This window comes from Diuraphis noxia, unplaced genomic scaffold (assembly GCF_037042655.1).
Source record: "Diuraphis noxia isolate RWA-SAM2 unplaced genomic scaffold, SU_Dnox_SAM2 contig0005, whole genome shotgun sequence".
NCBI lineage: Eukaryota > Metazoa > Arthropoda > Insecta > Hemiptera > Aphididae > Diuraphis > Diuraphis noxia.
The window spans coordinates 33612257-33626288 of record NW_028301715.1 but is presented as its reverse complement, the minus strand read 5'-3'; the positions used below and the strand labels follow the sequence as shown (position 1 = coordinate 33626288).

The 14032-nt window shown below is 24.6% G+C and overlaps 1 protein-coding gene across 1 annotated transcript in view; it reads right to left on the bottom strand.

Annotated features, from left to right (window-relative positions):
- Positions 1-10950, bottom strand: part of Atg16 (Autophagy-related 16) — a 166972-nt gene extending 156022 nt beyond the window's left edge. The window contains exons 1-6 of the mRNA XM_089228270.1: positions 10477-10950; positions 10139-10391; positions 7753-7915; positions 3330-3418; positions 498-651; positions 35-140 (exon numbers count right to left, since the gene is read on the bottom strand). Coding sequence (XP_089084396.1) covers positions 35-140; positions 498-651; positions 3330-3418; positions 7753-7915; positions 10139-10391; positions 10477-10561 — 850 coding nt within the window. The 5' untranslated portion in view covers positions 10562-10950. The remainder of the gene's footprint in view (positions 1-34; positions 141-497; positions 652-3329; positions 3419-7752; positions 7916-10138; positions 10392-10476) is intronic.
- Positions 10951-14032: the final 3082 nt, after the last annotated feature.

Sequence of the window (14032 nt, the reverse complement as noted above, 5' to 3'; positions counted from 1 at the left end):
AATATTTACCTAAATATTAAATTATTTATTATACCTTTAGACACATCCCACAACTTCACTTTGCGGTCTTCTCCTCCAGTTGCTACCATTCGATCTACTGGACTCCATTTCACAGCACTTACAACACCATCGTGAGCGTCCTAAACAATAATTTAAGTACTTTTTAATTTTTTATCGATAGAAAACTAGGTACTTAAAAAAAAAAAAAAAATGTTTTTATAAACAATCACAATCGAAATAATACATAAAAAATCAAATAAACAAATGTACACACAAGTACAAACAATTACTTAAACTATTTTAGATAATTAAAACACGTATTCATTTTTCGTGTGTTTTTAATAATGTGGATTTGTGAATATTGATTCAAAAACCCTTAAAATCGAACATATTATATCATATGCAAATACATAAGTACTCAATAATAAAATACCATTCTATTCAAAATTCAAATAGTACAATATTATGCGATTTTAATTTTTGAAATAAATACTTACAAATCGAATGGAAGCTTTGCTTGGCATGGCACATGGAGATGCCATAATCGGACCAACACTATTGCTTACAGCAGTTGTTAAACATTCTGCAGTTACACCACGCATATCGTTTGCTGCTTCTTTAAGTTCATTTTGCATAATGGCATTTCGTTTTCTACAAAATGAAATAAAAAAATAATTACTTAAACTTTTGTGAGATAATAATGATTATTGACTATTAATTATAATATAGTAAATGGTACAATTTTAAATCCAAAAAATTACCAAAAATTAAAAGGTCAAAAAATATCATTAAAAAATTACACAATTTTAAATAACTAATCAAAAACATAGAAAATTAGATTATGAATTATGATATTTTTATTCAGGTAAGAATCTAATTAAATATAATTTGTTTAGGTACTAATAACAACTCACTTAATAGACAATGTAAGAATAAAAACAAAATAAATAATTTTAAAGTAATGAAAAATCAATAAATAAAAAACAAAAACGATTTTCTAGTGTTTATTATATATCTGTAAAGGGCTCTAAAATTGTTTTTCTACTATACAAATAAAATTAAGAACCGTAAAAGTAGCTCTGCTGTATATAAGTTTTGAAGTGTCCCTTATCATTGAGTAGGTCTCTTGAATAAAGGTGTTAAATTTGAGTACGAACATTACATTTTAAAAATGATTCTGAGCGTAGATGTATATTGTCAGCCTTTATTTTTATAATGCATACATATTAAGTTAGTAGATCAAATAATAGTACGATATCTATAACAAATTATTTTTTAGCAAAAACATAGTAAATATTATATGATTATAATATTAAATCGCACATATTCTGATATTCACATCCTTATATTATTATTAACATATAACTATATAAGTCGATAATTCATCATAATATACTATGATTTTGTTAATAGTATAAACAGATAAAAAGTAGTCTAAATATCAACTTACAAAATTTAACTGTGAATAACACATTTAAGGTTAACCAGCAATTAACATTTCACAAATTACAACGTTACTGTACGTTTGAATACCCAATTCTCTGTAGCCTACATAAATTTAGTAGGTAAATAAAATTGTGACTGAATTTTCAATATTATTTAATTGGAGTTATGATGTCATATTTTATTATTTATTTATTCATCTTTGTAATTTACTGTAATTTACTGTATATATTGTAATTAATTTACGACTAACAACTCCATGTTAAAAATTTATATTATATCAATAAGTTCGATGACCTTGTATGTCAGAAATACTTTTAAAAAAAAAATTGGAGTTATTACAGTAATAAACTAATAACTATGAATGTCGTTGTACGTATACAAACATTAAAATTTTTAAATCTCTTTTCTCTAGGCACAATAAAACCTGAAATTTTGACTCCACCCAACCCACATAAAAAAAAATAAAAAAAATAATTCAAATGAACTAAAATTTTATAATTTCTTTACACAAACCATCTTCAAAAAAATTTTTCTACTTAAAAAAATTAGGAACAGACAAAAAAAAAAACACACACATCGTTAGAAACCAATATCTACATTCATTCAATCTTATATTGTAACCTATTCAAAAAAGGTTTTTATAGATATCTATGTATATGGAATACATTATTACAAATCATCCAACCAAAATTATTAATTTCATTCATTATAACTAATATACAAATAATTGTGCTGAAATATAATAAATATATTTTAGTACAAATAATATAGGCAAGTATACGCATGATAGGTATTTTATTCTTTAAAAAATCTTAATCCAAAATGTTCAGCCTTAATTTTACGTTTAAGACCAACATATAAAAAAAGTTAAACATTTATTCAAAAACTATTTACATACCTTAATAAATAAATAAGTATGCCTTTCAAGTCTATTAAGTTTTTATTATATAAATCATAAAAATAATTAGAACCACACATTGCTTGGGATTAAAATGAACTTAAATTAAAGTTAAATAATTTCTAACTATACATTTATTTACTCAAATATAAAGCTGATAAGACTTAACATATTAATATAATGAAACTTTCGTATTACATATATTTAACAATTAGAAAAATATATAATATATTTATTAGCATTAATAGGTATCAAATAAATAATAAAAATAATAATTTGAAAGTTTTTCGATTGTATTATCTAATTGAATGAACTAAAGATTAGAAACATAATATATACTCTTATATTAATGCCTACTAAATTACTTACCTTAATAACTATCATTTACCAAGTTGTACAGTTAATTTGATGTTCTCAGTTAAAACAGATTCTTAACTCAATAGGTACAGATTTTTTAATTCTATGAAAATAATATATTCAAACATCAAATCTCAGAAAAAAAGCACGATTGATTTAGAAAGAACCTTGTGATTTATATAAATAACATTCTGTTATAATCTATTTAAAGACAATTAAACGATTTTTTTTATTAATTTTTGTAGCATATTGCATTGGAATAATTAAAAAAATTACTAGTGTGTATTAATAAATTATATATATATATATATATATATATATGTATATGAATAAAGTTTTCATCGAATACCTATTTAATAACATGTTCTAATATTAAAAGAATGTGTCCTTCCTTAATTCAAGTTAATAAATTATAATTTAGTATTTCGGCATACTGCAGTCCGAATTCTAAAAATATGAAAGCATCGTTGTAATAGCAATAATAGTTTATTGTAGTAAGTCATACTATGGCATGCACGTTAACACAAATTTTATCATAGTACACACAAACATAATAATATATCTGCATCTAATTAGTTAATTTAGGTACCCGGCACAAACTTATAATGCACCACGTGCTAATTTTTACCTGACTAGATGGTCGTTTTCCTCGTTTAACTTCTCGGCGTCCTTAGATTTATAAGTCATTAACCTGACCACGAGTTCTCTGTTTTCATCCTGTAATGAAAATCGACGACGCGTTAGCTTAGCGAACATTTTGTGTTAGTGCAGCGCGTGTGTCAACTGACTGGCACGCCGGTGGGGGCATATTCTCATGCAATATTATAAATAGACCCGCCTCAAAGCGCCACAGTTTAGGTCTTTAATTGGCATTACAGCGTATTTTTTTATTTTTTTTATTTATTTAATTTTCATTTTTACAATCTGTAAAAGTATTTACAATAAGTAAAATCAATATGATGGAAATATTGTTCAGACTCACACCAATTAGGGGAAGCATTGAACTATTTATTATACAACAACTATACACCAAACTTACCTAACATAATGATAATAATATTTCTCATTTGAAATATCCGACCTAGGTAATATCTGAAGACCCAAATAATAATATATAATGTTGAAAACAAGACGTTATTATATATTATTTAGAAATAAAGATAATATTTTTTCAGCTATTGAACCAAATAAACTTTTTAGTCGTTATTTATGCGTGTCCGTGCTAATTAATATATATTAAAAATTAATAATATACAATATAATATATGTACAGTGAAAAAGGTAAAATTTGAATAATTAAAAAATTAAAATGAATTTATATTAAGTATTATATTGAATTTATATATATTAATACAGGGTGATTGATTTATCATAAAACACTCATTATTTCAAAAAGTATTGACTTTTTTCAAAATATTTTTACATGGTTTCAAGTTGTTAAAAAACCAAAGTTTTTATTAAAAAATTATATTTTTAAATATTTTTTATCATTATAATTTTTTAAGTTTTTTACTTTTTTGAATGACAACATTTTAATTGATTTTAATGTTTTAATTTGAGTTTTAATTTCATATATTCCAAAGCAGAATATTTTTCTAAGTATTTTGATACATAGAAATCGAATTTTGTGCTAGTAGTTTATGAGTTATAAGTATTTAAGGTTTAGACAAACGGAGTAGTAGACAAACATTTTACGGGGTAACCCCGTACCACTCCACTTTGCCAATCTAAACTTTAAATACTTATAACTCATAAACTACTAGCCCCAAATTCGATTTTTATACATCAAAATACTTAGAAAAATATTCTGCTTTGGAATATGAAATTAAAACTCTATGCTGTCATTCAAAAAAGTAAAAATATAATAATAATATAATATTTAAAAATATAATTTTTTAATAAAAACGTTGGTTTTAACAACTTGAAACCATGTAAAAAATATTTTGAAAAAAGTCAATACTTTTTGAAATAATGAGTGTTGTTTGATAAACTTATCAATGTTTTGTCGATTAACTTATGAAAATGTAAATGATATGAATACTTATATTTTTTTATAATTATACAAATTATTAAAACCAAATTATAAAAATGATTAAGGACGGAATTAGTATATATTTTTTTTTTTTAACAGGGACGGAATTGGTATATATCTTTTTACTAACAGGGACGGAATTGATATGAAAAAAGGTTCTTGGGACGGAACTAGGATGCAGCCATAAAATATCTGTCGCATCGTAAAATATATTTTAAAAAATAAACGTTAATAACAGTGAGGCAATAAATGAACAGACATTAAACATCAATCGAATAAATATTAGGTAGATACTTAGGTAACTACGTTTATATAAAATCAACATCATGGATAAACAAGATCTTTTTTATGGTTTTACGACAACATTATTTATTTCTATAAACTAATAGCCTACAGAATCTATAAAAAAATATGTCAGACAAATTAATTTAATTTGCCTATATTAAACAAACTATATTATTTTCATTTATATTTTAATAGATTTAACCGAAGTGTAGATGCATACATACATTATATATGTTATGTATTATATTAATATACATAATATACATTTCATATATATATATATATAACATTTTTGTTCTTGGGTCGTTAACAAAATAATATTTTAATAAAAAAAATTAATTTTACTATACTCGTATTGACAGAAAAGTAAAAAGTATATTAATATATATTTAAATCACAAATAAAAAAAAAATTTTAAAGTATAACAATATAGATATTAGATAGGTACATCTAATCTAACCTTGAATTTTCTGTTAAATAGTTGAATAGGTATTCTGTACATGTTTTTTTTTTTTTTTTAACTCCATATTGCTTAAATATTATTTTATAACCAATAACGTACATTAAGCATACATATTAATTATTAATTAATAAAATAAAATATTTAATGGAAATTTATTCTGATTTAATTGATATGTATATATATCTAAACTAAACGGTGGTGGTGACATTATATAAACATGTATAATACGAGTATTTACCATAATAGGTACCTATAATATTACTAAACTAATAATAAATAATGAGATATTTTCTCGTATTTATATTTATATCTAATGGAATCATAATATAATAAGTACCAAAATTAAAATTATAGAATATCTATTAAAAAATAGCGATTAAGTATAACAATTATTATAATATTTATTTGATTTTTATAAAATAAAATACTTATGTTAACTATCGTCATTGTATAACTAAACATGCAATTACTCATAAACCTATTTTTATGTGTATTGCTATACTATTATACTATTATATATTATGTATAATGTATATAATAAAATAACTATATACATTAACTACAGCTCTCTTTTAAATCGCAACTATGTACATTCTACAATAATTGAATTTAATATAAATTCTGAAATTTTTAATTTAAAACTCAGAAACTCGATAAAACTGATTTGAACAATAAATAACTATTTACAACCACCATCAGCGTTTAAAAAATGTCTAATACAATAACGATATTATAAAAAGGTATCTACCATCACTATAAAAATAATATATGAATGACAATTTTTAGTTTTAATAATAGATTATTTGTTTAGCATAGGATTATAATTTGATAAATGAATATTTAACTATTATGATAACTACATTTCTCAACGAAAAAAAAAGATTAATATCGTAACAGTAAGCGCCGTAAGCGGTGTGAAAATGTACGTATCGAAGTAAAATAGTTCTTGATGTCATAGAACTAAACTATTATTTATTACATCATAAAGTACCTACCTATCGCGTAGTCCTATGTATCTGTTAAATATATTATCTAGATAAATGCGTGTATATTACACATTACAATTTGCATTACTGTAATATATAATTCTTGTGTCCTATATGTATACATAAATATATATTACGATAATATGGAAATGTAATCTATTAAAAAAATTATAAATTAATTTGGAGATGACACGCGAGAATGATTAATGATAAGACATCACTGACGGGTTACATACAAATATTGAAATATAAAATAAGCAATAATATTAATAAGTAATAACATACAGTTTTATAAAACAAAACTGTATTCTAAAATAATATGTTGAATTTAGAGAAAAATATTGAACATTGAAACCATATAGGTAGTTGATAATCATAGATATAATATTTAAACATTTAATTTGAGGTAGGTATTTAATATGTCATTCAACACGCAATATTTGTGAATCAAATGTATGTTTGTTTATTTTAAGTTAAAAATAGGTTTAATGATTTTCTTTAAACATTTATTTTAGATAATATTTACATTTATTCATTAGAAATGACGTAGTATGACGATCTAACACATTTTGTCAGGGTCATCTTTATACCTACTTGTTTTCATAACTTAAAATCAAATACAAATTATGAATAAAAATAAATACTAAGCATTATGTTGTAGTATAACTGCATTTGAGTAACTGCAATAAAGTCTATTTTCACATATGTCATATTACCTAATTTATGATCAACTAGTTTTTTAAGAGTTGTACGTATTATTATACAGAGAGAACATGGGAACCACAATATATATACATAAATATGTTCTGGTATATTCTCTACTAACACTAAAACATGTGTCTATAATAATTATTTGAACCCATTTAAATATTTTACTACTATAAAATGTTTAATATATAAATAGAATTTGCTCATATAACTAGTTATTAACACATTATTGAACAAAAATGTAAATTGTTACTGTGGATATTGTTTTATTTGTAGATAGTGTTGGAAGCATGTCTAAGTACTCTAGAGTTCCTTAAATTTTTAATGGGCAAGTATTTTTAAAGAAACACTAGTATTTCTCCGCAGAATTTCATTATTTTATATAATATAAGAAGTATTAAGTAATATAAATATATATTATTATATATATATAAATTTTATATTTATTATATATGAATAAAAAAAAATTCAAAGGATTTTATTAGTTTATTTTTAAGCTTAAATCATAATTACTATAGCCTAAAAATATATATTAATAACTATAATTTAATAAGTAATAAGAATAACAAACAATTACTTGAAATGCACGTAATTTTTCTTCAAGTTTAGTAAAAGCCAATTGTAATGCTTGATGCTCATCTTTGAGAACTTGATTTAATTGCTTTAGCTCTGAATTATTTTTCTGGTATAACGATATTTCCGCTCTTAAACTAGCAACTAACTTTAAACTTTCAATCAAACTGCAATCATAAAATGTTATACAATTTTTTAATACTTTAAATCATAAAACAATAAAGGATATTATAAAACAACCCATATACACTTATATATTATATTAAAAAATGTGTCATAATTGTTATTTATACGCATAATATTGTATGTTTATAATAGTATTAATTGTTAAAATTTTGTGTTAGAAACTTAGCAACAATTTGTAAATACAGAATTATAATTTTTTAGATTTCCCTGACTACCTTCTAAACTTGTCGTTAAATACATAAAATACAAATTTTAATGTAATTAACAAAATATGTCAATTTATATAATGCAAATAAATAGAGATAAAAGTCACAATTATATTTATAGAATTACTAAAACAATGTTAACAGTGATATAACAGATATAATAAATTAATGATGTATATAATGATGAAAAATTATTATAAATTAAAAACATAATCAAATTAGATCATGCAAACGTCCCAGCTTGAGTCGTTGTACCGAAGGTAGATCATTAATTTCTAAATGAATTATGATGGATAAAGTAGAATGAGATTTAAAAATTACAAAAATATTTCTACATTTAATAATCACACATTGTTAAAACTTACCACATCAAAAATAAATTATAATCAAACTGAATGTTGGAAATGAATTTATAACATTTTTTTTTTTTTAATATTTATCATCTTAGTACATTACTTTGTATTTTTAATTATTAATTTGAATTTTCAATGTTAAATAGATACTATGATTAATAATTTACTGTACAATTTTGTATGGTTTTATATTAGTATATAATTCTAATCCTTACATTGCGCTTAAAAAACTACATAAAATAAAAATGAAGAAGTTATAAAATATAATTTGCATATTGAACATAATTGTGAAGTTATCAATGCACATTTTTAGTATACTATACAATAAAACATGATTTAAATTTTTCCAAATCACTTAGTTTTCAATTAACCAGCACAAATCATTTTAAAAGAATTTATGAAAGAAAATTAATTTCAAAAAATGCATTTACAGCATTACTATTATTATTAATATTGATTTAATTCAACAAAAATATTGACCATATTGTATACTTAACAAAATATTTAATACTATTTACTAATGAGAAATATAAAAAAAAAATTAAAATTAAAATATAATATATTACTTTAAACTATAAAAATGTTATCCCCAAATATTTAAAAAAGTTTAATTTAGCTAATACGTAAAGTATACAATTTAATAGAACATTAAAAGAATCTACTACCATCATTTGATAAAAACATTCACAAGATATAGATATAATTGTATGTAATATTTTATCTATTCTGTTTTGAAGAAAAAATAACTCTACTTGATTAAGTATATAAATTATTGTTTAAAAAAAAAACACCAAATACATACATGAAGTAGACACATGTTATGTTTTACAAGATTTTACAAAAACCATGCATAAAATATTTTTTTTAATGCATCATTTATTTAAAAACAACTTAATAATATACTTCTTATCAAATATTGTCTTACATTCAGTTTTCAGTTAAAGTGCGATTTTATTTCAAATAAAATAATTGAATTAACTAAATATTAATTTTCAGCAAGCAAAAATTAGTATAAACAAAATAAAATGTATTATTCCTTAATCAGTAGTTAAATGATAAAACATAATGAGAAAGTTTTTACATAATATATATATACTTAAATTATATTATCATAAAATTCTAACAATTATTAACAATCATAAAATATATTCATTAATAATGATAATAAGCACTTTAATATAATATTTGATTGTAGAATTAACTTTCAAATACAATTGACTATCTATCTTCCTATTGCATTTATAATAAATGAGTTGCACATTGTTTAGGTTCTAAATAATAGTATTCTAAAATAAAATGTTATTAATAATAGTTATAAAACAAAGTAAATGATCATGATGTTTTATGTACCTTTTACCAAAGTATAAAAATATATTTTATGGCGTTTAAATTAGAATAACATACATTTTCATAGCTGTTAAAAAAAAAAAATTACAACTTATTAAATCTATAAACTAACACTTGCTGTAACATTAGTAACAGAATAATTATGAATTAGTAAACAAAATTGTACAAAAATAGTTTTAATACTATTACAGCATCATTATGTTATTTTAAGAATTAGTTTACCTAATTAATAACAGACAAATAATCCAACAACCAGTTAATATTCAAGTATTGAATAATTTAGTACACAATCACAGACCTGTTGTTTTTACTTGTAAGTGTTTGCTCGGTCAATTGTAATTTCGCATTTAAATCTATAATCATTTGAGCATTTTCCCCACGTCTACGATGCAATTCGGTCAATTCTTCTTGTTGAACAAGCAATTTTTGTTCTAAAGCCGATATTTTTTCAGAGTACACAGAATCACTACCAGTATTACCCCGTATGATTTGGGATTCTAACTGATGATTTTGTGCTCGCAATAGAATTGAACTGTCATAGATTTTATTATCTGTAAATGACCAAAACAAAAAATAACATAACCAAATTGTAAGTAATAATTACAATTGAATCAAGTCAGGATTAGGTATACTTACAGAAATTGATTAGATTTTGAAAGCTGGCTGTCTCCCTGGAGTTTCTGCTCTCCAGTTGTTGGCATATGACCGCCTTCCAGTCCATGACAGTCGCAGTATCTGACTCAAACAAGAGCTATTGCGCAAACTTCAGTCAACAGACAGTGGCCGGACAAACAATTTTGGCAGTGACAATATCGTCGCAGCATCCAAACTAAACACATAACGACTTTCTGTGCATGGCGTATACATACCATAAAAACTCTGAACGTCAAAAATTAATGCTGTTGTTATTTATTCAACGAATTGGTTCGACGGCGATGTTGCTCATTTAAAACGTTGTTTTCCGACGTCGTATCTGTCGTCGTTGTACGAACGACGTTAGCGAATATTTACAATATTTACACGGATCTCAATAAATAATAACAATAATTAACGATTAATAATAATAGTTACATACAAGACGTATCTTACATTAATAATATTATTCAATTTTTGAAAAGAAAAAAATGATAAATGATAAGAGCCGTTTGCGTTCGCCACGGCAGGCAGGCCATAGGTACCATGGATGATCGGCGGTGGTCTATACCGCGCACCACTGACAACCGTCGTGGTGATGGTCACGACCTGTGCGCGCGGTAACCTCCATCTAACCAATTTACCTATAGCCTGGTGACCGCGTCTGCATCGCTTGATAACAGCAACGCGCGACGCTATCGCTATCTCAAAACGTGTTGCACAATGCACAACGGGCACTTCAACGCATTAGCTATTTTTATTTATTGTAAAATATTATTATGATTTATGATATAATGTTATGTATAGAATTGCACATCACACTGTAATTTTTTATTTGCGTATTATTTTTTGTTACGGTATGACATCCGCAAAAAATGCAAATTTTTTGTTATTGTTGATGCATGCGGAAAAGAAACACGCTCGCCACCGCCTATGGTTCAATTAATTTGTTATTGTATGATTTATACTAAATATATTGTAAAGTAGGTATTTAACGATAGTCATCGTTGACCAGTTGACTTGTAGGACGTGTATATTGATGTATAAGCTAAGGCCGTGGAGTATAGTTTCCCCCGTCACTGTAAACGACAACGATTCAATTTTTTTCTGCTCGTCCATTGGCCAGGATATCAAAATACATGTACATTTTATAATAATATACCTATACGCACTATATTGTCTATAGGTACCATACGATACGATCATACAACACACAACGTACGATTCCCAATATCATGCGCTCGATAAGACCACATGAGAGCAATAATCATAATGTTGTTTGTCATTAAGTGATAACCGACTGTAATTTTGACATTAAACCATCTCAGTGCGGGATTCCTTTCAAGTTATGAGATTCGACTATCAAGCATAACATTATTCTTTTTATTATAATTATTATTGTTATTATACACAACACGTTTCTATTACGATTTACGAATGCACAATATGTACAGCATACGTTACAACAAATCGTTCTAACTTTCAACTATAAAATAATATTAACATCGACTATAAAATAGATAGATAGATACTTATAACCTATCATACCTAAGTTTACGTCGTAGTGTTTAAAATTGATTATAATAACGTACTGTTTATAATTATTTTTAACTCCCATCCGCCCATGTGGATCGTTAGTGATTTGCTTAATGCATGGGATAGTAAATCAATACCACTATTAAGTATATGATATCATAATTACTAGTCGGACTAGCTGGATACCTTTGTATAAATAAATAATTAATCATATGTTTATTAAATTATTTCATCGTGACGAATCGCTTTAACTAAAAACAGAAAATCAACAATCATTTGATATTATTGACTATTATTGTAGTAATCGTAACAGTAATTTGATTTGTTTATGCCATATCGTTATGATTGGTCGTGAATGATGTCCAAGCACAATATAAAAATATATTTAAAAGTGAAACGTACCTATTACAGTAGGGAACAGATATTTTTTAAGTAAATAAATGTGCTATTTTATGTTTTTTTTTACTTTCATAACGACATGTGTATAATTCCAATAGTTAAGGGAAATTATTAGGAAGATAAAAAATTTAAAAATGGAGGTAAGTTCGTTGTTTCAAATTGTTTCCACGTAATAAAAATTAGTAATTACAGTTACTTCAATCTAAAAATGTTATTGAATCACTTATAAGTTTAAAACACTATTTTAGTGAAAATAGTTGTGGGGATTGAGATATAAAATTATATATTACTATAGTAGGTTACAGGTGTGTACATACATTTTTTAAACACAGAAACCAACGATGTTTGATACGGATTTATATAATTTTTATAGTGTACAAGGGGATCAACCTAAGTACGGCGTGCAGTGCTTAACTACACGTTTCAACAACAAGCTTTGCACGTGAATCCAATTTCATGCATTCATATAATATCATAATATACGTACAAATAATATTATGCCGTATATGTTTTATTACAATTATTTACCACCTGCCCAACAAAAGTATAAACTGCAATTTTTTTCATACTATAATATACACTATACTATAAAGTGTAAACATATACACATGTTACATATATACCTACATAATATACATTTGAAATATAATATCGGTGTTACACTTAAATAGTTAAATGTCGTTAAACGTCATATACTCGTATAGGTATTCCGACGCACATTTAAATTAGTAACATTCATTATATAATGTATAGGTATTATGTGTATGTACATTATACATGTGAATACAAAATGAAACAATGATACCTATACATTCGAGAGCTTACATAATATGGTATATTATTTATAGTTTAACTACCATTATACACTCCAAACTAGAGTGTTTTTTATCGTGGATTAAACCGTGAACATGACGTGTGAGTGTGAACGAGTGCAAATATTTAGCTCATGGTATATTTGACGTATATCCTAGGTAAATAATTTGAGAAAAAAGTACTTCAAACTGTTTGAATTAAAAAAATACCCCACTATACTGTTTGAAACAAATTTAGATAACCTGACAATTTTACCAGTACACCATCAAAATGTTATGTAGTAGTTGTTAAAGATACTTATCGAACGGCGTATCATATAGGCAATTTAACGTCTTTCGATTTTGTTTACAAATTATATAATTATTTATCTTATCAGTTTTATGACTGCATGGCGCAAATGTAACGGAAGTAACGCGTTACTATAAGAATGTTGCTTAGTTTATAACGCATTACATAATGTCATTAGAATTAATAATAATATGATAAAACACAATTTATAATACTTTTGATAAGTAATTCCTCTACCATATAAGTTATAACGTGTTGTTTCAATTATAATTTCGAGTATCTATTGCGGAATAAAAAATAATATTAATATAGCTACAAATGTCTTTAAATCTTTTATTGATTTTACAGTTGAATTATATTTTATTTTAATTCGTCATAATAAATTTATAATAGTTAGAAGTTTAGAACTACATATCTACTTGCACCATAAGTTACAAGAAAAGTTAATTAATTAAAAAATATTTTTTATTAATTTTACTCGAAATTCACAGAACATTTTCTATGAATAGGTCATCACGTGGTC